Below are 26196 nucleotides of genomic sequence, written 5' to 3' on the forward strand. Positions count from 1 at the left end.
TGTCTATTTGTTTTGCTTTATTTGTCGTTTCATATTTTTTTGTCTTGCTTGTGTTGTTTCTCTATTTTTTAGTCATTGTGTTTCTTGTGCTTGTCATTTTTTTGTTTCATTTGTGTCATTTATGTAATTTTTTGTCTCGTTTTTGTCATTTGTCCATTTTTTGTCAAATTTTTTTGTCTCCTTTTTGTTTTGTTTCGTGTCATTTGTCTCATTTTGTGTCTCGTTTTTGTCATTTTGTCTTGTTTTGTTGTTTTTTGTCTGACTTTTGTCATTTTGAGCAAAAAATAAAATATATCGTTCAGCTCCAGATACGTGAGACTAAATGTTTTCTTTTTAGACACTTTGTAATCTGTAGGTTGTAATGTGTAAATGATAAATTGAGGCATAATTTTGCTGAAATTGAATTTGTTTTTCTTAAAAAAAAAAAAAAAAAATCAGGTTGTTCACAATATTTTGTAAAACAGTTATTCCTTAAATGTGAACTTTTTTGCACTAAAACAAAGGGAAAAATTAGAATTGTGATTATTTATCGGTTATTATCCTCTGATTTTACTGGTCACCTGAGATCAAATTGGGATGAATGTTGCACCTGACCTAAGATGAGTTTGACACCCTGATCTAATTAATTATTCCTTTTACTCCTGTTAAACATAAGAAGAGCAGGGCGCCCGTATAGCTCAGCGTATTAAGTGGGTGATCCATGTGCAGAGGCTGGTCCTTGATGCAGTGGCTCGGGTTCGATTCCCGCTTGTGGCCTTTTGCTGCATGTCTTCCCCCCTGTTTCCTGTCTCTCTCTCACTGTACCTTTCAAGAAAAAGGCCAAAAGAAAAAAAAAAAACTTTAAACATAAGAAGAGCAAAATTTGTGACAAATGCCACCAACAGTGGAATAAAAGGTTTGCTTTATTTTCCTCCTCTACCTGTTTTCACCTGTGCCTCGCCATGTGCAACTTTGTGTGCGTGTGTGTGTGTGTGTGTGTGTGTGTGTGTGTGTGTGTGTGTGGGGGGGGGGTGTAATGAAGAGGCATTGTGTCTCTTCATAATGACATCATGGCTCTGACAGAAGCTGGAGAAGATGCCCGAGGTCTCCGAGCTGAACTCTTCAGCTTGGCGCTGAAGTGTGTGTGTGTGTGTGTGTGTGTGTGTGTGTGTGTGTGTGTGTGTGTGTGTGTGTGTGTGTGTGTGTGTGTGTGTGTGTGTGTGTGTGTGTGCGCGCCGGAGAGTGTGTGTGTGTCTGTCCCTGGGCTACTGGAGTCCTCCTGGGCTTTGTGAACGAAAGTCAAACCGTCAAAGACAAAAACAAAACCTGACCACCAGCAATATGAAGCCGAGGGCAGGCCATTTGGCTGCTGCCCACTCTGGTGCCTCGCTGTGAAAGCGACGGGCTGCTGGAGCTGAGGGGAGGTGCATTTAAGGAGAGACAGGGAGACAGAGGGAGCAGGAAGTTGCAGAAAGGAGTTCAGGGGTCAATTCAGCCTGCAGGCCCGGCCGGGTGACGCTGTCGGGGCTCAGAAAGAGAGGCCCGTATTGCATCATGGGAGTCCTTGGCGTGTCCTCTTAATCTTGCCTCTGACCAGACGATGCCTCCCTGTGGCTCTGCACACACACAAAGACACACACGCAAAACACGCAAAACACACACACCTTGGTTCTTTGTATGTGAGCAGCTGCACAGACAGTCGGGTGCTTCACTTAAGTAAAATTAAGAGTGGAACAATGTAAAAATACTCCCTAAAGTCAAAGTTCTTCATTTGAAAAAGTACAGAAGTAGCAACAAAATGCACCGATCAGCCACAACATTAAAACCACTGACAGGTGAAGTGAATAACATTGATCATATTGGTACTATGTGGTTTTCTGCTGGAAAACCTTGGATTTAGACACCCAAATAAACATCTCAGAACAAGCACACTCTCCTTCATGCAAATGGAAATCCTAAATGTCTCTGAAGGAAAATGTTCCCCACCACACTGCAAAAACATCAAACAATCAGAAACATCTTGAGGAACATGACAATCACCCAAGATGTTGATTTGACCTCCACACTTCCAAGACCTCATCCTGATCAAACATCAACAGGATGCAGTGGAACAAGTTTGATTCCCAGAGACCCCACTAAACAACCCAGAGAACCCAAAGGATCCACTGCCAACGTCCTGGTTCCAGACCCCATAGGACACCCTGAGAGGTCCTCTGGTCCAGACCCAATGGTTCAGAGCATTTTGGACCACATAAGGGGGACCAACACAATATTAGGCAGGCGGTTATGATGTTATGCCTGATCAGTGCATACTTGGAGTACCAAAAATAAGATCACTAGCTATGTTTGATTTTTTTTTCTCAATTGGTATGAATGTGTAAGCAGTATTTTCTTGCTATACGTGGACAAATTAACTTTGTATACAGTTTGGGATTTCAGTAGGTTTAGTGATTCTCTTCTTAAGAGGTCAAGACAATCTCAAAGCGCTTGGCATAGTAAGGTAAGACCTTACAAATTTCAAACAGAGAAAACCCAACAATCCCAAGTTGCCTTCACATTCCCTATGAGTGACAGTGGGAAGGAACGAAAACACCCCTGGGATAGGGAGGGAAAAAAAAAAAACACTCCAGCAGAACCAGGCTCAGGGAAGGCAGCCATCTGCCTCGACCGGTGGGGTGAGAGTGAGGATGAGGGGGGTGGAGGATGGCAAAATAAGAAGAAAAGAACAACCAAACTTATACTGAATAAGCATTTATATATTATTTTTACAGCTTTCTGTGATCTTTGCATATTTGGGAAATATTTGATTATTTTACCCCTTTATACAAGAAATGACACCACCTGAAAAGTTTATTTCATCATTGCAGACATCTCAAAAACATCTGAAACAAAGGGCTCCAATTAGACTAGTTTTATCCACAAATGAGGTCATTTTTATAGCAACCTATCATACACCGAGGTTATTCAAAGTGCTTCACAGATAAATGTAGAAATAAAATAAAACAAAGCAATACTTCCTAATTGAAATTTGAAACTAAATTAATAAAAAAAACAAGTTGGATAAAATGCTGTTTAATGTTTAATATATTTTTTAACTATTTTTTGGAACTTAAGTGTTTTGTGTAAAATCTTGATGTGAAAAAACTGTCAAATAAATCTGGTAGAGTAAAAAGTATGACATTTTCCTCCCCAATGTAGTGAAGTAAATATACTAAACAGCAAACAGAAATGGTTCAAAACTAAATGGACACTTGGCTACTAACTGTTTCTTGGCTTGTTTCATTGTTAGTTTATGCACAAAAAGAGCTCACAGATGCCTCCAGCTGACTGAGTCGCTATTTAGAATTCTTCAGAAGATTATGATGAGGTCAAAAAAGCAAAAATCTATCACATATCAAAGGTAGCTGATTTGCCAAAACAGGAAATTCTTAAAAAGCAGGTGCGCGCAGGAAAACTAGAAAATGGCAAATGGCCTATTAGCCCGAGGATCTCTTTACGACTGCATAAGAACGTTCTCCAGGATGTAGGCGTACATGTTTCTTTGTGAACAACAAGAAAAGACTTTGCGAACCTCAGAAGATTGGCCACAAGATGCAAACCCCTGCTAAGGCTCAGAAACAGAAAGGTCAGGCAGCAGCTTGCAAATAAACACAAAAATAAACTGCTTTGATTGTGAAACAAAGTTCTATGGACCAATTAAGTACAAATTAACCTGTCTGAAAATGTTGGAAGGAGAAAAAGCACCACCTCGCCTGCCAAGCGTGGTTGTTTTTCTAGTAGGAGTCGAGCATCTAAGGCTGATAATGGAAGTGGCACACTGGCATTTATTGATGATTTCACTGCTGACAGAAGCAGCAGAATAGCGTTACATTTTAAATAAACAACTAATTAAGGATCTGTCAGAGTCTGCTGGCCGGCCACGCCCCTGCTGTCCGATGGTCTCTGGAGGACGGAGTTCCAGGTGTTAGAAGGTGTAGGTTCATGGAATTGCTCTATGGTCTCCTTAATCCACCGTTTGTATTTGTTAACTTCCAGTGTTACGTTCCCCTCCTGGTCCCAGTCCAGAATGTGGTTATTTCTCTTGCAGTGGTCCATGATGACTGACTGTGACTTTTCTTGTTTTCTTTTTGTGTTCTTGTGAGTTGTCTATTTCTTTTCTGTCTGATGTTCCTTTTTTCCTGTCTTGTATGATTTTCCTCTTTCTCCAATATATGTTTTCTCGCATGATTTGCACGGAATTTCACGCAATTTTTTATCTTGGGGGTGTACTAGTGGATTAAAGTTCTTAAAGACTGAGAGGGAGTCTGCAGATCAAACAGAGTTTGGTAACTCGTTCCACCACCGGGGAACCACAGAAGAGAAGAGTCTAGCTGTCGACCGGCCGTTGTGGTGGTTGGATCAGGTGTCTTTTGTTGGAGGGAGGGAGTTTAGACCTGAATGACAGAGTTCAGATAGGATGGAGTTGCTTTCATTTTTTGTTCTTTGCTACACTGTAAATAACCTGAATAATTCTACTGCAAAAATCAACTGAAGCAGGCGCCCAGACAGCTCAACAGGTTGAGTGGGCAACCTATGAACTATAGTCCCCATGCAGTGGTCATGGGTTTGATTCCCACCCATGGCCCTTCCCTGCAGGGCATAGACGTTTCTAGCTCATTTTGGGGGGGGGTGCTCAAGCACCCCTAAATTGAATCCCAGCACCCCTAAAATTTGAGAGATTTTTTTTTTGTATTGCATGTCCTTTTTTTGACAAACCAGAAAAGTGTAAAAACCATACAGTACTTGGTTGATAGGTAATGTTTTAACAACACAAATACAGTTTATCTTGCCTGTCTGGGAACCTCTGGGTGCTCAGCACCAGTGTTACCAACTCCTCAGTAAGGAAAGTAGCTATTGGCTGTCCTAAAAGTCGCTAGAAGTCACTAAATGATGTCATCACCTAATTTGCATAATTTCCTGTTTACATGTAATTGTAATCAACGTTGTAGGAGAGATAAAAAGTGAGTTTAAAATACCCATAATGTGCTTCTGAACTATAGGCTGAATGCAGGGATTTATTTTAGTGACAGTGAAGAAACATTTTCATTTCCATCCTGCTCTGTAAGCAGGACGGATCTGCAGAGACTTTGATTCATCTGCCGTCTGGACATGGAGTGATGTGGGTCTCCTTCCTCTAATCAGACAGTGGGATGCTGCAGGTCACTAGACTGACCAGCTGTGCTTTGGAAGGGGAGGAGCTCACAGCGCCACCTGCTGCTCGTTGAGGACAGTAACTGCAGAACGATCCCAGCTTTCATGTCAGACAGGGGCGGATCCAGATTAATTTTAGTGGGGGGGCACAGGGGGGTACAACAGATATTTTGGGGGGGTTGTAAGAAAAAATGAAAGCTGCTACTGACCTCTGGCTTTTACAAAGTATTTTTCATGGGTTTTTTTGGCTCTTTAACCCAATAGGAAAGCTGTATATGACCTTTCCATTTTGGACTGTTAACATTCAAATTATGATGGACGTGTTTCCTTGTTTATGTGAATTACAGCATCATTAGCTGCAACATCTGCCTGTTCTGTAAAACTGGTAGCTCAACGACAGCATCCTGAGGGCAATTAAGTGACAAATATTGTGCAAGAACAGCACTATTACAACCCTGTCAATTTCTACTTCTTTAGAATGTTTACTGCCAATTATCACACATAAAACAAGAAATAATATTCTGTACTTTTAGCAACCAGTTCTCAGCTATAAACCATGAACATCACAGGGTTCTGTATGCTAATCAGTCTAAATCAGAATGAGTACTACTCAATACACAGGGAATAAATACTATCTGAAAGTCGGGTTATTGTTGTTTATCAGCACAATACAAAAAGATTCATGTTAGAAATATTCCAGTTAAGACTCTAGAATATCAGGATTTCTGTAAATTTACCTCAATAATATGAATGTTCAGGTTAAGATTGTACAGTGATATTTATTATGTAAGTTTAGTTGATTAAAGTTTATGACTCTGCACTACAATATTATTTATTATTTAAATTGACATCATTATTATAATATTTAGGGTCAGACTCTACAGTATTGAGATTAAGAAATAAAATATTCTATAAAATGTAAATACACTGAACTCATTTGGATATATTTAAGTGAGACTCTACAATATTATTTATGACACAAATCTATCTAAATCAAAATTTGAATCATTTTTAATCCAAACATTTACTGGACTGATTTAAATATTAAAATCACTCCTTTCTAATCCTCTGCTGTACGTTCAAGCCTGAGGCCTTAAATAGAAACACACAAGTATCTGATTGAAGGAACTTCTGCAGAGTCCTGGTTCCAGAACATGATGATAGAATTATAGACAAACTTTAACAAAAGCTGCCTGAGAGTTTACAGGTTTTTATGTTGGATTTCTTCAGTAATTTAATGAGAGTTATCAGCAAAAATCAAGTGTTCATTGGATGAGCTTCATTTCCTAAAACATCCAGAATTGGAGCTCATATCTTTGGCAGCTGTAAAGTTTCTGCTCCTTCAAAGGCCTTCAAACCGGACCAACAAGTTCACCGACTCGTGGGTCTGAGGACGCCGCCGAGACTCGGTCCAGCCGGCCTCCTGTCTGTGGGTGTTTGAGTGCTGAGAGGTTTGTGGATGCATGTGAACGTTCTGTGTTGAAACAGCAGCTTTGGACTCAGTAACGCTGGGAAAAACCAAGAGCTCCTTTATTTGTGACTTCCAATAAAAAAACTGATCAAAATAAGTTTGCCAAGGTTGTGACATAGTATACTATGGCGTTTTTTTCCGCCAAAATTCATGATGATTTTTTTTTCAAAGAAAACCTTTCTGGAGTGTTTTTCACAGCCTCCTTTACATTATTTTATCATATGGCACGTTTTTACAACATGTTGAAAAATCGCATTTTTTTTTCAACATAGTATACTAAGGCTTTTTTTTCCGCCAAAATTCATGATGATTTTTTTTCCTAAGAAAACTTTTCTGGAGTGTTTTTCACAGCGTCCTTTACATTATTTCATCATATGGCACGTTTTTACAACATGTTGAAAAATCGCATTTTTTTTTAGACATAGTATACTATGGCGTTTTTTTTGCGCCAAAATTCATGATGATTTTTTTTTCAAAGAAAACCTAAATGACAGACTAAATGACAGAAATCCACAACTGTAATTTTATTTCAGGACTCGGTTATTAAATTTCAAAACAATCCATGTGACTCTAAAAACTCAACAGCTTTACAAACTCTAAGATTAAACTCTCCACAAGGATCCAAAATAAGTTGGACTTCTACATGAGAGCTTTAATTATTCTTCATCTACTTCCTGAAAATTTTGGTCAATAAAAAAGACAAAAACTAATATTTTCAGCTGAACTAAAGACAGACTTTGTGATTTTTCTGCTCACATGTGTTGTTGTAAACTTACTCTTTCAAATAAATATCCTCCTAACCCCCTGGAAACCAGCGTTTGTCCTGTTTTTGTGTTGCTTCTCGGCGACCCTAGACAGCCGGGTCCTAATGTTTTTTGAGCAACACACCATACTATGACGTTTTTACAATGATGGTTCTACTATGGAACCAGTTTGACATGTTCAGGTATTCTTTGTGTGAAAACTCAGAGATTTCAGGTATCAGAAGGTGGTTTTCAACTTTCTTTGTTAACTTTCTGCTTCAACTTTAAATTAAATTTCCTTCACTAAGCCAGCCCTCTGGACTTCCAGGAAGCTGTGTTCCTATTGGCTGTCCAGGTGGCTGCTTGGTGTTATCAGGAACACCTGAGCAGCTCAGTGTCTTCCTGCTTTATCTGGCAGCAGACAAACATTTCCTCTGCTTCTGTTCACCACTGAACCGGGTTTGGCTCCATTGCTTTAGTGTGTTCTTTAGGTGTTGGCTTGCAGCTTCCAGCAGTAAAATCGTCTTTAATGTGTTTCTTGGTGTGTTTTAGGGCTTTGTACTGGATAGTTGTCTTGGTAAATGTGGTTCTTTAGCCACAGTTAGCACATGGTGCTAATGTGTGCAGTGATTAGTGGATTTGGTACAGCTGAGTTGTGTCTTTATCTTGGCTGTAGTGAGTCTTTAGAGGTTTCTGGTCAGACACATTCTGTATTCTTGTTTGAGAACCAACGTTGGTTGTCCAGAAGGTAAGAGTTCCTGTCCTGATTCTCTGTTCTCAGAGCTTCTCTGGTAGGCTGCAGGAGACTTTAGCGTTTGGGTTGTGCTAGTTTGGTTTTTGTACAGTTTCATTTGGACGACTATCTTGAGGCCCCTCCATGTGGTTTAGTGAGGTTTTCTGGAACAGTTCTACAAAGCAACCTGCAGCAGAAGAGACTTTGAGAGTTTTTAGGAAGTTCTGGAGACCAGACTTTAGAGCAGCAGAAACATTTGTCAGCAGTTTGAGCAGGAGAAGGTGAGCTTCAGAGTAGAAATGAGACAGAAACCTTCTTGACCCGTGTGGTGAGGTCCTGTACCAAGAGTTTGAGCAGGTTGTGAGGAGTCTGTAGTTCTTTGGTCTGAAAGCACAAGAAGAGTCGACTCATTAAAGGAGAAAACAGGAGATATTGTTGCTTCTTCTGTCGCTCTGCAGTTTCCAGTTTCCTTAGACTGAATATCGAGTTTATATTTTAAATGATTTCCCATGTGAGCCCAAGAAGACTTCAATAAACTCCCTCCATCCCCTGGACACAAAAAATTTTATTACCATGTTAAATCTTTTTTTTTAAAAATATGTTTGTGAGTTTCAATCATAGTTTTAGCATAGTTTTTTTTCTCTTTGCTTGTTTAGTTTTGTCATCTGTGTGAAAGGTGCTAAACAAATAAAGTTGAATTGATAAACTGAATAATTGACTAACTCATGATTGTGACAACAGAAATATTTTCATTGTGATTGAAGGGTTTATTTCATTTTTAAGGTTGGGGTTAAAATCTTGACAGAAAAAGAAGATTAAAGAAATAAACTACATAACAGAAAGCAATTAAATCAAAGGAAAAAAATGTAATACAATAAAACTTTAAAAATAAGTAATTTTTAAATGTGTAATGATCTAAAATATTTTCTCTGTAATATTTAATAATGTTATTTTAAAAATTGTGTTTAATTTCATACTTACATGTTTTGTATCGTGTTTAATTATCTAATTCAATATTTTGTCAGTTTAATATCATTTAATTGTATTTAATGTTTAATTTTATTAAACTGACAAAATATTGAATTAGATAATTAAACACGATACAAAACATGTAAGTATGAAATTAAACAAAATTTTTAAAATAACATTATTAAATATTACAGAGAAAATATTTTAGATCATTACACATTTAAAAAATACTTTTTAGACATGAATCATATTAAACTTTTTAAAAAATACAAAATTAAATTAGATTATTGAACCTTTAAAAAGACAAAATATTTAATTAAAAAATTCAATGTTTAATTAGAAAGTTAAATCTTAAAGACAATAAAACTTCAAATAGGAATTAAACAGAAAATACAATGAATCATTTAAAAAGAAAATTAAACATTAAAAGGTGGTACAACATTTAAAAAGAAAAACCTTAAACATTTAATTGAAAAATTAAACATTGGGAAAGAAAAGGACATTTTTCAAACAAGCCAATAAAACATTTGAAAAAACAATTAAACATTAAAAAGACAAAACATTTCTAAATCAAATCAGACATTAGAAAAGAATAAAAGGTGAGAAAAGAGCAAAACTAAACATTTAAGAAGAATCAAACTAAAGACAAAACATTTACAAAGACACCAGTTAAACTTTAGAAGATCAAATTAAACAGAAGAGACAATAAAACGATCAAAAAGAGCAAAAACAGATCAAGATCTTAAAGCGTTTTCTAGTCTGAAATGAAAACATCAAGTTGTTTCTTCAAACATTTCCTTTTTCTATGTTCTTGGTTTGATTGTGGACAGATTTACTAAGAACTCATTTCAGAAAACTGCTTTCCAGATAAAGTCTACTAGTAGTTGAAGGCATTTATCAAACTAATGTTACCTTCTGATCTCCACAAACTTTACTGTTCAGTGAAGAGAATCAAAGTTTGTTGAGGATTTCTAAAAAACCCACAGGTGAAGGTCTGAGAAGAACTCAGATTGATGATCTAAATGTGAAATCAAGACTCTGGTCACAAGTTTTAAGGCTTCTATTAACCAGAAAGTTCAAACTAACAGAGAAGTACTGAGAAACCTTTAAAATTTCAGTCCTCAGACTGGCTAAAGGTTCAAACTAATAGACAACTGCTCAAGAACTTTTAGGTTTTCAGTCCTCAGACTGTCTGAGGGTTCAAACTAACAGAGAACTACTCAGGAACTTAGAAGATATCAGTCCTCAGACTGTCTGAAGGTTCAAACTAACAGAGAAGTACTCAGGAACTTAGAAGATATCAGTCCTCAGAGTGTCTGAAGGTTCAAACTAACAAAGAACTACTCAGGAACTCAGAAGATATCAGTCCTTGGACTGTCTGAAGGTTCAAACTAACAGAGAACTACTGTGGGACTTAGAAAATTTCAGCCCTCAGACTGTGTGAAAGCTCAGGTCCTGAGGACTCGGGAGGTGTGGAGGCTTGGAAAGTCTTGGAACTGAGGGTTCCACCCTCCAGCACAAAGGCTGAAGTCCAACCTCCTGAGAAAAACGGTCGAGTCGAAACTCAAGTTAAAAAAAAACTCGAAAACGACAAAAAATAGATGATAAATGCGCAAAAAAAAGAAGAATTAGTATCTGAGCAAGTAGCTCAGGGGGTTAAGAGGATAGACTCCCAAGCGGAGGGTCGCAGGTTCAAGACCCACCACTGGCAGTTTTCTTTCTTTGTCTTTGTCAGAATTTTGAGAAAATTTAAGAAGTGTCTGGTCTTGAACCAGCGACCTGCAGCTCCATAGGCAAATCCTTAACTCACTGAGCTACAGATCAGATGAAAAGAAATGATTTCGTTGTCCCTTTGGCATCGTAGTTTCTCAAGTGATCACTGGGTGGAGCCAAGGCGGAGTCTGGGTGGAGTCAGGGCGGAGAGTAGGCGGGGAGGTGGGTGGCGGCCTCCCCCCTCTACTCCCCCGCCTCCCCACACCACCCACCACACCTTCCCCCGCCCGACGAGTTTTTCGAAAATCTGAGTCTCCACAGGTTTTCCCGAGTTTCTTGAGTTTCCACCAGGTCGGAGGCAGAACAAGCTGTCATGAAGAGGTGTTGAAGTCGGCCAGGATGGACTGACTTTTTACAGCGACTAGAAGGAAGACGACTAGAAGAGCAGGTCTTTAACCACCATCCATAAAATCCATGGAGTCGCTCCAGAGAAATGAAGGGAGGTCAACTTTTATCAACCTCCATCCACATGTTCAACTTCATATCTTTGAGATTTTTAGCACCACAAACCTTTAGTATCACACTTTATTATCATTTATTAGGACTTTAATGGAATCCACCAGCAGATTTACTTTTTGTTGACAAACTTTATTCTTGTCGTCGTGAGACTGCAGTATTTAAAACTCTTCCTTCTATTTGACCTCATGTTTATAGTTTTAGTGGAGAAAGTTATTTTAGTTGTTGATTAGTCTCTTAAAAAACAAATAATAAATTGGATTAGTCAAGAGGTTTAAATTTCTTACTTTGTCATATTTTAAATATGACAAAAAAATATAAAAATAAAGCATCTTGAGACAATTTGACCTGTAATTGGCGTTATATAAATAAAATTGAATTAAAATTGTATGTATCTTGTAATGTTGGAGTAATTCAGCCATATATGTTAGAAAACACATTTTCTTTGTCCATTAATCTGTTGATTGTTTTCTCCACTAATTCATTTCTTCTTTTGGTTTAGAAAATGTCAAACCCAAAGAGATTCACTTTACTGTCATAAAAACCAAAAAGATTTACATTCATGATGCAGGAATCAGGCAGTTTTTCACTTTTTATCTTAGTTTAGTCAGAAAGATAGTTGATAATGTGTGAATTGTTGCAGCTTGTGAGCCGTAGAAGGTTTTAATCTTTGGGGCCGAGTGTCAGAAAACATTTAGAAACCAACATCAACAAAACACTCAAAGATTTGAACATCATTAAAGGGAAATCCAACTTTTGCATGACAATGTCTAATTAAAGGACGTTTATTTCCAACGTAAATGTGTGATATTCATCCTCTGGAGCTTTCTCTTCACATCGTCTTCCACCTGGACTGGTTTGGTCGGGAGCATGTGCAACAAACATTTGAAAAACTGCACTTTAACATCAATGAATGACACTGAAGTTTAATCGCTACATAAATGAGACTGAGTCTGGATGTGCTGCTCTGTCATTAACTCCTAAGTTTAGGGAAAGTTCAAACAAAAGAGGACAGTTCAGATCAGACTTGAGAATGAGCTTATTTTGAACAAACATCTCAGACTTTCTGAGCTTCAGCACCTCTAGCAAGATATTTTAACAACAAGCAACTCAAGAGATCCAGAAGTTGGAGAGAGTTAGCTTTAGCTGAGCCAAAGAACATGTGGGACGCTAACCTAGCAAACATTTCAGACTTTCCTCTGTGAATTCTGAAAAATAATTTCCTATTTAATGACAGAGCTACACATCTTCACTCAGTCTCATTAAAACAGACTCTAATTCAGTGTCATCCATCCATATTAAAGTGTAGTTACCCAAAATGTTTGTTGCATGAGCTCCAACAAAACCTGTCCAGGTAGAAGGCCACTTTGACAAACAGGAAGTGGAAGATTCCAAGCAGATTTATAGAAGGGGGAACCGGACTGTACTAAGTTTGGTCGAGTATAGAGGGGTGTTTTGTGGGTTTTTAAGGCTGATAATGATTATTAGTGAGGCATTTGGAGTCGATATTCATTTGCAGTAAATGAAAGTATTTAAAATCTTGGCGTTAAACTACAAGAACACAAACTCTAACAGAAAACTTTGTTGACGCGGCATTGTCTGAACCACATTCCTCACACATCCTGTACTTCCTGTTCTTATTTAATGCGCTGTTAAAGATGTAGAACATAAAATTCGCTGGCAGGGATCCTGCTGCTACTGAAGGCGCATGGCACACGGACGCTGAGTGAGATTGACAGGTTTCTTCTCGGAGCTGAAGTGAACCTCCCGCCCTGAATGTGTGTGTAATGTGAGACAGGTCACTAATCAGCCCAGACTCTTGATCCCCGTGGCAGTAAAGCTGACACAAGGGAATACTCTCCAACACTGCTAACAACTCCCCCGATCTGAGCGTGCGTGGATGAGCGAGTGTCGTTTCAGGTGGTAGAGACGCAGAAGAATGGGTTCCGTTCATTCCAGCTGGAATTAGAATCTTCCTAAAAATGGGAAAATATTGGCAGACAAAAAGATTCTTGGATCGTAATACAGAAAATTCTATGAGCAGTAAATTAAATGACTTCGTCAACAAAAGAGATGTGATTGATTTCCATGTTTAAAAGCTTCTCTACAAAATTACTTTTCACGTTTAACTCACATTTTTAGTTGAAACTCTTGTCTCGTGCAAAATCAACCAATCAGCAACTTAATTTTCTCTCAAATAAAGCAATAGTTTAAGATTTCTGGAAATGTGTATTTGCTGTCTTGCAGAGATACACTACCGTTCAAAAGTTTTCCATTAAAAACATCACACTTTTATTCATGTTTATTCATAATTGCACAAGGGTTTTCTAATCATCAATGAGCCTTTCAACACCATTAGCTAACACAATGTAGCATTAGAACACAGGAGTGATGGTTGCTGGAAATGTTCCTCTGTACCTCTATGGAGATATTCCATTAAAAATCAGCTGTTTCCAGCTACAATAGTCATTTACCACATTAACAATGTCTACACTGGATTTCTGATCAATTTAATGTTATATTCATTGAAAAAAATGATTTTCTTTCAAAAATAAGGACATTTCTAAGTGACCCCAAACTTTTGAACGGTAGTGTAAGTTGAGATCAACACAACTCTAAACATTTGCCTACAGATGCCTCTAAAGCTGACATTGACATATATTTTGTTTAGATCATCTGTACAAAAAAACACAGTTGGAGGACACTTGGAGAGCTCAGACACAGTTCACTCTTCCATGACATGGAAATCTGCAAAGCAACTCAACAAAAACATCCATCCATCCATTATCTATACACTGCTTAATCCTCTGTAGGGTCACCGGGGGCTGGAGTCTATCCTAGCTGATGTAGGGTGAAGGAAGTGGACACCCTGGACAGGTCACCAGTCTGTCACAGGACTACATATAGAGACAAACAATCACACTCACATTCATCCCTATGGACAATTTAGAATCATCAATTAACCTCAGCGTGTTTTTGGACTGTTGGAGGAAGCCGGAGTACCCGGAGAAAACCCACACATGCACAGGGAGAACATGCAAACTCCATGCAGAAAGATCCTGGGATGCGAACCGGAGATCTTTCAGCTGTGAGGCGACAGTGCAGGAGTCTGCTGGGAGAACTCTGTTGCATACAGGCACATGTGGTTATATTTTGCTTTCATATACATCTATATTGCCTCTATAGTGCAGTTCCTATGTGGACCCAAAATTTGGGTTGTCCATGGAGGGGTCCACGCGCTTTCGTGGACTTGGGGAGATGATAGAATTTACGTCATGTGTGGACTGTGGCGCAGTCGCAGGCATAGAAAGTCTAAAGCCTTTTAAAGTTACACTTGCTATATCTGCAATGTAAAATTCAATATCTCCTCAAATCTACAATAGTCTTCATGCAGCCCAGAATTTATGGCCATGCAGTGACTGCTACAAGGGAAATACTGTATGCGTGGCAGCAGCGCACTTGCATGCAGATATGACCGACGAAGTGGACTCACGGCAACACCTCTGTGGTAGTCAAGGCTTTACAGTTCCTGTGTATGTGTGAAACAAACCCCAAAGAAAGTTGCATAATATTTAATAACAATGATAGAAACAACTGGGCTGCACAGTAGCTTGGTGGTTAGCACTTTCACATTGCAGCTAGAAGATCCCTGGTTCTCGTCCCGGCCTTCCTGGGAACTTCCTGCATGGAGTTTGCATGTTCTACCTGTACATGCGTGGGTTTTCTCTGGGTTCTCCAGCTTCCTCCACAGTTCAAAAACGTCCATTATGTGCTTGTTTGGTCTCTATATGCAGCCTGTGATAGTCTGGTGAGCTGTCCAGGTGTCCCCTACCTTCATGCTAAGTCAGCTGGGAGAGACTCCAGCCCCCCACGACCCTAATGATTAAGCGGTGTGTAGATAATGGATGAACTGCAACAGCAATGCATCCACAGCGTTTGCAGGCCTTAAAGCACATCTGCAAGGGACTCTAATAAAGACCTGAGTCTTCATGTTGAGCTCATCTACCCAGCAGCCGCATATTCACTATGTATTCATGAGAGTGGTACTTTATCAACCCTCTCATCTAACACTCGAACAAAAGCAAAGTTTCCTCTAAGTTGGCCACAGTTTCAATTTTTGTCAAAAAATCACCTCTCCTCTTGGTTGCCTTTGTTCTCACAAAGATGCAACCTCAGGGGACTCGGCTATTTTTCTGCATGGCTGTGCTTGATCATTGTGAAAACTGCTCATTAAAGTACCTCTGTGTGCCTCTGTGTACCCTGCTGCTGAATGGAAAACTCAAAATTTCATTAGAAAGTTGTACTGGCGCACTACTGAGAAGAGCAGGGTAGAAAAACAGGAAGTGCACCCCAAAAAGAGTAGTATCAGTGACTGCTGGGTATTTACTAGACTGTGTGTTGGCTCATGTTACGGCCACGGTGACACTCAGCAGGAGTGACAGCGGTTTTCCAGGAGTATCATCAGTCCGGCGGATAAGGCGGGTCGTAGCCTCGCAACAAACACAACACACTCCCAGCTCCTCGGACGTTATCGGAGCATCTACACAAGAAGCATCAGGACGGTTCACGTACTCATCCAGGCATGTTTATTGTTTTCCAGAGTGCACTGACATGACACAGAGCACGCACACGAGTGAGCAATAATAGAAATCAGAGAAACAATCTGACGCCACAGTAATGTTTATGCCTGATAAAAGGGGTTAATAGGTCAAATATGAAGCTGGTAATTTACAGTATCTTTTCGCTAACATGTATGTTCCCGTGACGCAGAGAGGAAACAGAGTGCGGCATCTATAGAGGAGTGATTATCTGAGTGGAGGTTACACAAAAGTGTTAATAATATGCTGCGACAACTCTCAAAAGCCTCGCGTGATTATATGAAGTTATACATGGCATGAAATGTACCCATAAAAATGTAAACCAGTCGATGCAGAGATTTTAAAATTAGCATTACGATCTGTGTGGCAAGTTACTTGATGTGTTGCTCAAAAACAAAAGACACAAAATCAGATAAAAAGGATTGAACTGATGTGGCAGGACATGTGATTGACACGTAATCGAGACTTTGACACCTGGGTGAACATTTTTCTCAGCACAACATCCTTAAAAAGGTCTATCCACATGATACACACTGTTTGATAGATTTTTCATAGTATTAAATATATTACATGACTCATAATCCTACATGCACAAAATGCAGTGTGGTACAACACAGAGAGATTTCTCCGATATTCATGTAAACTATTTTACTCTAAAAAAGGGCTGGTTTCCAATGCCGCCTCTGTCTCTATTCAATGAAAAAATTCTGTTTGTTTGCACATAGCTTCAGCTGTGTGTCTTCAACTGGCCCCTTTCTAGCTATAATCTATTAAATAACTGAAATTCTTCTCTCAACAACACACATCTCTCAATAGTTTGTTCATTTTCCTTGCATAGAGTCCGCTCGTGTTACTGATCGTAGGCTCATTGGCAACTAAAGGGATTGAAAAAAAGTTTGACAAGTAAGAAATTAGATATCAGAGCATCAGATTAAAAACTCAACCTGCCTCATGTCAGCTAATCTCAGTGGGCTCCATGAGGAATGATGGAAGTGTCAGAGATGGAAACAAACTGAGTGTATTGCAAAGGCGACTCCAGTCTGTCAGTCTGAATGGAGAACTTAGAGTACTAAAGGAACGCAGTGAGAACAGAAAAGTCGCCTCTCGCTCTCAGTCAGTACGTTTTGGTGTTTAGCTCATGTATGAGGAGTGAGATAATCATCTTCACTCAGGACACACACCTGCTGTATAAATTATTGCACTGCACACGTGTCTAGTGTTCCCTGCACAGTCCATGAGATAAACAAATGAGAACTGTACTAAGAAGGGAATACTGCTGCTTGGCTACTTAAAAAGTATGTGGGGATTGCATGGCTGTATGTAAAATGGGAGATCTGGGCAGAAATGCATAATCTGGATTTACTGTGGATCTACTTGGTGTGTCCAGTCAGAAGGGAGTTCATTCAAGAGAGCTGGTTTCCCAGCATGCAGTTCTACAACGCACAGCGTCTATTTGGGCCAGTCCACTCTGGCAAAGAAAGGGTGTGATTTGATATCGTCCACGCCTCCCACACCGGCCCCCAGCCTCTCCATTGGGTTGTATTGGAGCAACTGCACAGGACGATAAGACAGAGAGCAAAAAAAAAGTAAATATAAAAGTAACAAGTGAAATGGCGTATAATGTCCAAAAAGTCCACAATTCGTACAGTTAATGCATAAAATTTAATTTAATTGAATTTAAATCAGAATCAGAAAAAAAATTATCCCCAAGAGGCAGTTGGGTAGGCAAAGAGCGGCATATTCAAAAACGAGAAAGAAAAAAACAGAAAAAAGGTGGGTGGGCCAAAGCAGCAGATTATGTGCAGTGGCAGGCCTGCTGCCAGCGACAGTATGATTGGTACTGAAAACGTTTTTATTCCAACAGGCCTTTTGTTGACCTGCAACTCCTTTATTTTATTTCTTGTTTGATGCACTTTATTTTAGCTGTTGCTCCCCTGTTTCAACAGTTTAATACCTTTAGCATTATTGTTTTTTGTATCCTTGTTTTATTTTTGTTGTAAAGCACCTTGTGAGTTTATATCTGTGAAAGGTGCTATATAAATAAATTTTACTTGCTTACTAGTTGCTGCAGAGGTAGTAAAGGCAGTAGTGACCATATAGGTGTCAGAGATATGAAACAGATTATGTACAGCAATAAATTAAAAAAATAAATTAGAATTAAAATAAATTTAATAATAAATAAATAAAAATAAAAAATACAAAAAAACCCCAAAAGATAAAAAATAAAAAATATATATATAAAAAAAAAAAAAAACAGCATGTATATGTCTGACAATGTTGTAATTGTAATATGGCACATGAGGACAGTGTAGTTATTACACATAAACAATACTGCACAGAACTTAACGTTACTGTAACCCTTAGAGTTCAGGAGGAGAAATATATATATTTAGCACAGACATGCATCCAGACTAAAGTGAGTTTAATAGTGAATGATGAGCTGTGGCACTAAAATGAGGATGAAGCAGTTCAAAAAATATGATTTTTTACAGTTTAAATGATGTGAGACAGTGAGGGGTTAAATGAGTCCACCAGTATCACAGCTTTACCAGCTCATATACAGCTCTGTAAATTTGCTTTCAGACACTGCGTTACATTGCAAATAGAACGTCGCCTTCTTTTCCTTATTAAATAGCTGTACCATCAGACAGCAGCAGGGCTGAACTGAAAGGGTCTGTGCACTGTTTATGGATGTCTTCTGAAATGTCATTATGATAGCACAAAGTCTTCTTAACCTTAACAGCTAAACAGACACAAATCAAAATGGGTTCAATTTGTCTGCTTAAATGCAATAATATTTGCAGTCGTGGCCTTACAGCAAGCACAAACTGATCTAATTACTTAAGTAAAAAACAAAACAAAGCCAAGCCAAAAATAAGCCTATTAATGAAAATACCATTTATTATGCCAAAGATTACATATATTTTAGACTATAGGTTACTGTGAATGCTTTAGTTGGGTCAATGTAAGGGTTGTCTAGTTTAATCTGTGTCTTAAACTAAAATTTAAGTGCAAATAAAGTACAGCAATAATAAATAACCAATGCTACTGCAGTGTATTTGAGTGTAGGCCAACACATCTGTGGTATTGTGTTATCGTCCTTTTAATTCACATATAAAATTAAAACAAAAATGAAAATGTTCTGGCTTCTCCCAAATGAGACGTGGCTAATTTAGATAAATTTAATTTGAGACATCCGACTCTAAAACACCACTAATACAATAGAGGTGGATGGAATTTAGTTTGTGGTGCCACATTAAAAACTAACATTCAGCTACAACAAGTCTTTCCAGAAGCGGAGCAGTTGGGACTGAAAAATCCACATTCGAAGAACTCGTGTGTTCAGTTTTAACTCCAACTACCTGCTACCGAAGGAGTCGATTTCAGCTGTCTGGAGTGTAGTTTTTAAGCCCCGATATCTCACTTTTCAGGGCTTCCTCTCCTCACAAATCCAGATTTAACTCCTGGGAACAGTAAAGTACTACGAGCACTACGATTTGTGCTACATAAGCAAAGACAAATCCAGTGTAACCATATTAACATGCATCTAAAAACGACCAGTTCTGCGGATCTGCAGTTAGCTTTTCTTTTTCTTTGTTTTTTTAAAACAGTTTTATTCAAATTTTGAAACAACAAACAAAAACAATAATGACAAGAAAAGCACTCAGACAGCACAGTACTCCGCCAGGGTTACTGTCGTTGTATGATTTCAGACAGAGGAAATCTTTCAACAACTCATGGTCCACAGCAGTCAATCTGTAGTAGGATCACAATCATGTGATCACTTGTAGTCATAGTTACAGAGATGATTTCTGTATCACTGCGAAATAGCGGCAGAGCGTCATATGTTTTAAAAAAATGGTCATTTTTTGGATTGTTCAATAAGTCCAAGTTTAGATTGCACTTTAGTGATACCTATTGCCAAGATAATTACTCTGCCAACGAACGGCGGAGTTATGTGATGATCGGTGTACGTTTGTCTGTCTGTTAGCAACATTACTCAAAAACAGACCAACAGATTTGGATGAAATTTTCAGGGAAGATCAGAAATGACACAAGGATCAAGTGATTAGATTTTGGCAGTGATGCAGCTTATAGTCTGGATCCACTGATTTGTTAAAGATTTCTGTATCATTGCGAGATAGTGGCCCAGCGTCACTGTAACCATGACAACAAGTTAACACTACATGAGCTGCCTGCTGATGATCACATGATTGTGATCCTACTACAAATCCACTGCTGCGGACTTATCAGGACTTATCCATCGGAAATGATCCAAGGAACAATTGATTAAATTGTGGGGGTGTTTCTGAGTCCCATCAATTCCTGCCACCCGCTACATATTTAGGTCACACTATCCAGTATCCGTACATAACGTACACATGCATAACACACACCTGTACTCAGCGCAAGGTCATTTTGTTTGTGGGTACAGCTATATTAAATGGCCACATTCTATGTTGCTGTGGTTTATGATCATCAATAACTAATAAATAAATGCTGCATTTATTTAAAAAAAAATGCTGCATTTCTGACAATGCCATATGGGGGAATGAACAGCCTTGGCGGAGTCCTGCACTCTCCGAGTACTTTTCTAGTTCAATACTGAAATGCTTCTTGATATTTAGCTTTGAATGTATTTTCTGTGAGATTTCCAGTTTATTTTATCATCATTGTATCACCAAGAAATTTCCTTTCATGAACTCTCTCAATTTCCACACTATCTACCTGTATTTGTGCCTATGTATCCCTTTTAACATAGCCAAACAACATGAATTTTTACTTAATTTTAATGACAATTTATTTATGTTAAACTACTTTTTCAGTTTGCACATTTCACAACTGATAATTCCCAGCAGTTACTTTAACTGATGAGTTAAATTAGTTACAGTGAGGTTTTATTTTCATATCATATTTGAAAATCCCACTATCATGTCAGCACTCTAATGTTTTGCGCATCTTTTTCCAGACCTTCTAAAAATTCCCCTAGGAGGTGGAAATGTAACCGAGCCGGCCACTTGATGAACGTGTAACTCTGTTTGTGAACCGACCGACTCTCACCTGCTCCAGCAGAGATCTGGCCTCCTCTGAAACAGACTCGGGGATGTTGAGAGCCGTGTGCCGACCGATTCCTGCTGGATGGCAGCGCAGCAGAGACTGTGTGGAGGGAAGGAGGAGTGGAAAGAAGAGAGGCAGATAAGCATCGATGTAAAACAGAATCTACCGACACCCGCTGAGATTAAGTGAATGTTGAAGCGCCAGGAGTGGACAAATAGGAGGAGGCCAGAGAGCCAGAGCACCTGAAACAACACTGATCACAGCAACCACAACAAGGTGATGATTTCACTGCTGTTGCTCTTTCTTGGATCTGTTTTGTGCGTCAAGCCACAGAACAAATGACACGGAAAACATTATTGTTTTTGATTTGCCCATTCTTCATTTATACAGAGCAAGCTAACTGTAAGCTTTTTTTATTTGGTTTTGAAAGTGGAACCTGAGCAGATCAAACTGTCAGTTCGGCTAGGCAGACGTTGTTGCACTCGCAGGAAACTAGAGAGAGAGAACGAGTACAAGACCTGCAAAGGCTTTTCTAACCACCGAACGGAGTCCTATTGTTGAAATAATTGACAATAATGACCGTTATCAGCCGCTCATCTTCCAGCGCATCTGCACCGACAAACTGGAAAGCCGAGAACAGAGTGTGTGCTGCAAGTTAACGCCATAAACTGTTTGTTTGTATTGGGGGACGGGGTGTGTTTTTCCATCAGTTAGGTCGGTTGCCTCGGTCTCCCTTCTGATGCATGCTGCAGGAGTTCTGGCTGCGATCCTAGCCGCAGTCAAGACTGCTCCAGGCAAGATCTTATCCTGCAAGGATCAAGAGACGCTATGTGTGCCTGTGTGAGTGTATCCTTGCCAGGACCGTACCAAGACATAATCATCAAAGGAGGCATCTGTGTGACGGAGGTTTTTGGGTTTGTTATTTTTCTACCCAGGTAAATGAGTGTGTACTGTTCAACAGAATAACACTCACCCCGACTCATGTTTGGGCCACTGAAGAGAAGCGCTGACGGCTGATGTGAAAATTTGCCCAATGGCAATCAGTTAGAAATTATTCAAATTTAAAAAGACAATGAAAAATTGAAGGGACACTCTGCACCTGCACCGGTTTGTCCTTCAAGTTACAATTAGCATGTGTTTGTGTACATGTATGGCAGCTGAATATGTATTTGTTGTCTTGGCTCTGAGATGCTCCCCTTCCTCCCGGGCCTGTCTTGAAAGATGGTCCCTCTGACGCCGGACCCGCCAAGCTGCAGCGCCTCGAGAGCCGCCCCGGTCTTCACCTTCCACGCCGATCGGAGGTCGGCGCGCTCCAAGCCCCGGCGCTGCTGTAGGAGCCAGCAAAGAGGCCCGGGGAGAGCTGACCCCGTGGCCCAGCAGATGGAGCTCAGGCTGGGGGAGAAAGTCACACCGACACCCCTGGCACTCCCCGAGAACCAGAGTAAGAGAGCGCAGCCAAGACGCACCTCGCACACATTCGCACACACCGAAACAACAAACTCCACCTGCTCAAACACACACAGACACGCGCGCAGAATCACACACAACCTGGCACCACCATAAAGAGTGTGAGAGAGTTGAAAGCCAAGACACCTACAGACATCCCACAACACCTTAGCAACAAAGATAGAAAAAAAAAACAAACAAACATCTTTTTGTGCTTTTTGACTCACCATGCCCGTCAGGAGCTCAAACAGGATGGCGCCCAAACTCCACCAATCGCATGACGCCGTCTCCTCGCCGATACCTCCCACCTCTGAAACAACAGCACATAAAGAGGAAGAAATAATCAATAAATTAACAAGCCGGGAAACTGCTCATGTGCTGGAGAATAGAAAAATAATTAACTAGCAAAAAAAGCGAATTAAAAAAAACGATCACGAAATCATTTATTCATCTTGAGATTACAAGATGTTGCTTTCACACCCTCCGCATTAAACACCGTTTCAAGCTGACATCTTAGATTACTTAATATTTCCCTGAATTGATGCAATCAGTTCGAAATGAGCACAAAAACATGGACACAGTCGCACGCACACACAAAAGTGTGCGTCTCATAAAAGGGTGATTTGCATAATAAAAAGCAGTTAAATTGAGGAAACCGTCTGTGCTGCAACTTCACACCATCTGCATGACCTGACCTCAAACACACATACACACTCGTGCAACACACACACACCAAGAAATGTAAAGCAGGAGCACTTGAGAACAAATAGTGAAACATTTTTGTTACACTTTAGCTCAGCTTATGATTATATTTTGCTATTATTTCTGAGAATTTTCTTCATTGGATCATTTATTTGTCAGGTTTGTGAAATGTTGAAATCATGTTTTGTCTGAAACTCCCAAGATTTTCTGTTTAGAAATAAGACAAACTGAAATCCAATTAGCGAAATTGATATAGAGCAGCAGCCTTATTGTGACGCTATCATCAGCGTCACGATAAGGCTGATGCTCTATATTAATTTCTCTAATTCAATAAGGTTTATCCTCTTCTTACTACACTTTAACACACAAATACTCACACCTACAAATGTGTAAATACTATAAAACCCTCTCAAGGTGAACATTTTATAGGCAGACTGTTCACCTCGATCTAAACTGTCCATCTGATGTCTCCTCGATCCACAAAACCAGTCTGACAGCCATCGTGAGAGAGTTTAAATAAGACACAGAAACCAAAAGTGATTCTCATTTGCTAAAGTCAAGCGTGTACAGCGGCTCCACTGGGTACCAGATGGCCTCTTGTGCCGCTCTGCTCTCCTCTCCTCTGCTCTCCGGAGGGAGGGGGGACTGGTCACCCATGGGGCTGGGACGCAGGGTCACGGCTGCCCAGGGACCAGGCTCCTCAGCTGGGGGAGCGTATTAGACAAAGACCCCTCATCTCCTGGAGGCGGCCGGGAACTCCAGGGCCTTGCGCTGCTCTCTTACAGCCAAGGTTAGAGAGGGCTATTTTACGACTTGCATGTTCCCTATACACACACACACACACACAAACACACACACACACACAAACACACACACACACACACACACACACACACACACACACACACACACACACACACACACACACACACACACACACACACACACACACACACACACACACACACACACACACACACATATATACATATATATTTCACAAACACACACAGCCAACTGAGCAACCAGTCTTCAGGGCTCCCCAGGACCACTGTTTTGACAGCCAAGGAGAGGAGATCGTCATTGAACGGACCAGTGATACCTGTGTGGTTATGAGCTGGAGGGAAGATACTGGACACACACACACACACACACACACACACACATGCACACATCTCAGAGCAAGGTCGATGTCATCACAATGGATTAATGTCTAAGGAGCTGCAGGGAGAGTACAGTGGAGCAGGCTACACTTACCGCTCTGTCAGAGCGAGGCAGGGAGAAAGGGAGATGGAGGAAAAAGAGGACAGGAAGGGAGAATAAACCGCATCCACAGGCCATGGGTCACTCAGAGCTCACCGTTACAGCCCGCTAAATCTTACAATCTGAGCACACCTACGCTCACCTGGCGTTTCTTTCTTGACCCGGGCATGAAAAAAACAAACAGGAGAATTCTAAGAAAACAAAACGAGTAGTTGAGACACAACGTGGCATGTTCCCCTCGTGGCCTCTTCTTCCCTTTCCCCTCAACAATGCAGTTCCCCCATGCTTTGTATCTTAATCACACTCCATCTCCTCCCTCCCGAGGCCCATAAGGAACTTTCTCTCTTCTCCTCTCAGACCGACTTCCCTAAAAACCTAACCGACCGCCGTCACTAAAAGAGGAAGTAAAGCACACGCAGACAGGAAGTAAGGAAGGAATCGGTGTATACTGTTCCAAGGCGAGGGGAGATTAACCTGTCAGGTACCTTTCAACAAAGCAACACACAGATCTTTACGTAAGACGAGATATAATAAAAACACACAGCAATAAGAGAAAACAGCTAGGAAAGGAATAGGTCTGAAAGAGTAAAATAAAACGAGACGAAAAATAAAGATTTCAGTGCAAGATGTGAATAAAAATGATTTCTGTAAGTTTGTTCCAGATATGTGCTGCGTTAAAACGGAATCTCCACATTCAGTTTTGTTAGAATTTAGTAGAGTTTTAAGTTTTAGGGAGGATTTGAGCTGTGGGTTGCAGTCACTGAGTCTGATGTATTTTAGTGGCAGCTGGTGGAATTCTACAACTGCTAAGAAAATGTGTTTCAGTGCTTCCTTTCTTTTATCCCGGAATTCTTTTAGACAACAACATTTAAACCAGGGGTGTCAAACTCATTTTAGTTCAGGGGCCACATACAGCCCAATCAAACATGACAAAATATTACAAAAAAGAGACACAAAACAGCAAAAGCGGGAAACAAAATAAGACAAACAACATGAAAAAAAGAGACAAAAAATTAGACAAAAAAAATTACAAAGCAACAACAAAATGGATAAACGACACGTGAGAACAAGACAAAAAAAATGACCGAATTGACACAAACAAGATAAAAAAATGACAAAAGCGAAAAATAAAATCTCAAAAAAATAGACAAACAACACAAGCGAGACAAAAACCCCCACAAAACGACAAAAACTAAACAAAAAACAATCAATAAAGTGAAGTACACAATGACAAAAATAAGACAAAAAACACAAGCGAGACAAAACGGAAACACAAAATGACAAAAACGAGACACATAACAATAAAAACACGAGACAAACGACAAAGGTCAGACAAAAAAGACAAAAAACAAGCAAAACAAGACAAAATATTACAAAAATGAGACACAAAACAACAATGAGCAATCTAGTATTTTACTTTGTGATCAAAACGACTTTTCATGGTCAGGAAATTATTTTAAATTTACAGTTGTACAAACTTACAATATGCAGTTAATGTCTTCTCTGTAATTGTTACACTTTACAAAGTCGTCCCGCGGGTCGGATTGGACCCTCTGGCGGGCCGGTTTTGGCCAGCGGGCCGCATGTTTGACACCCCTGAATTAAACGTTCAACATTTCAAAACATTTACCGAGTTTTGTCGTGGTTCTTAAGCTATATAATATGATGTCCACTGACACAGGCTCATAAACAGTGTACAATCGGCTACTAACCATCACACAGGGGTCTTTATTTCAAGAAAAAGGGTATGAGATACTTTTAGCCAGGTGACTCAAACTTAATTAAAGGTCCAGGAGAGGATTTGTAGGCCGTTTC

The 26196-nt window shown here is 39.7% G+C and overlaps 1 protein-coding gene across 3 annotated transcripts in view; it reads right to left on the reverse strand.

Moving 5' to 3' along the window:
• Positions 1–6677: 6677 nt before the first annotated feature.
• The window catches only part of rps6kc1 (ribosomal protein S6 kinase polypeptide 1), a 43315-nt gene continuing 23796 nt past the window's right edge, over positions 6678–26196 (reverse strand). Inside the window, exons 14-16 of one of the 3 annotated variants that reach the window (XM_055016054.1) lie at positions 22644–22726; positions 20974–21069; positions 6678–8500 (exon numbers count right to left, since the gene is read on the reverse strand). In XM_055016054.1, coding sequence (XP_054872029.1) covers positions 8405–8500; positions 20974–21069; positions 22644–22726 — 275 coding nt within the window. In that variant the 3' untranslated portion in view covers positions 6678–8404. Of the gene's footprint in view, positions 8501–11888; positions 13291–15883; positions 17464–20973; positions 21070–22643; positions 22727–26196 lie in introns of those variants that run through there. The other 2 variants (XM_023269772.3, XM_023269771.3) reach the window with 2 other exon arrangements.

The sequence above is a fragment of the Amphiprion ocellaris genome, chromosome 12 (assembly GCF_022539595.1).
Source record: "Amphiprion ocellaris isolate individual 3 ecotype Okinawa chromosome 12, ASM2253959v1, whole genome shotgun sequence".
Taxonomy (NCBI): domain Eukaryota; kingdom Metazoa; phylum Chordata; class Actinopteri; family Pomacentridae; genus Amphiprion; species Amphiprion ocellaris.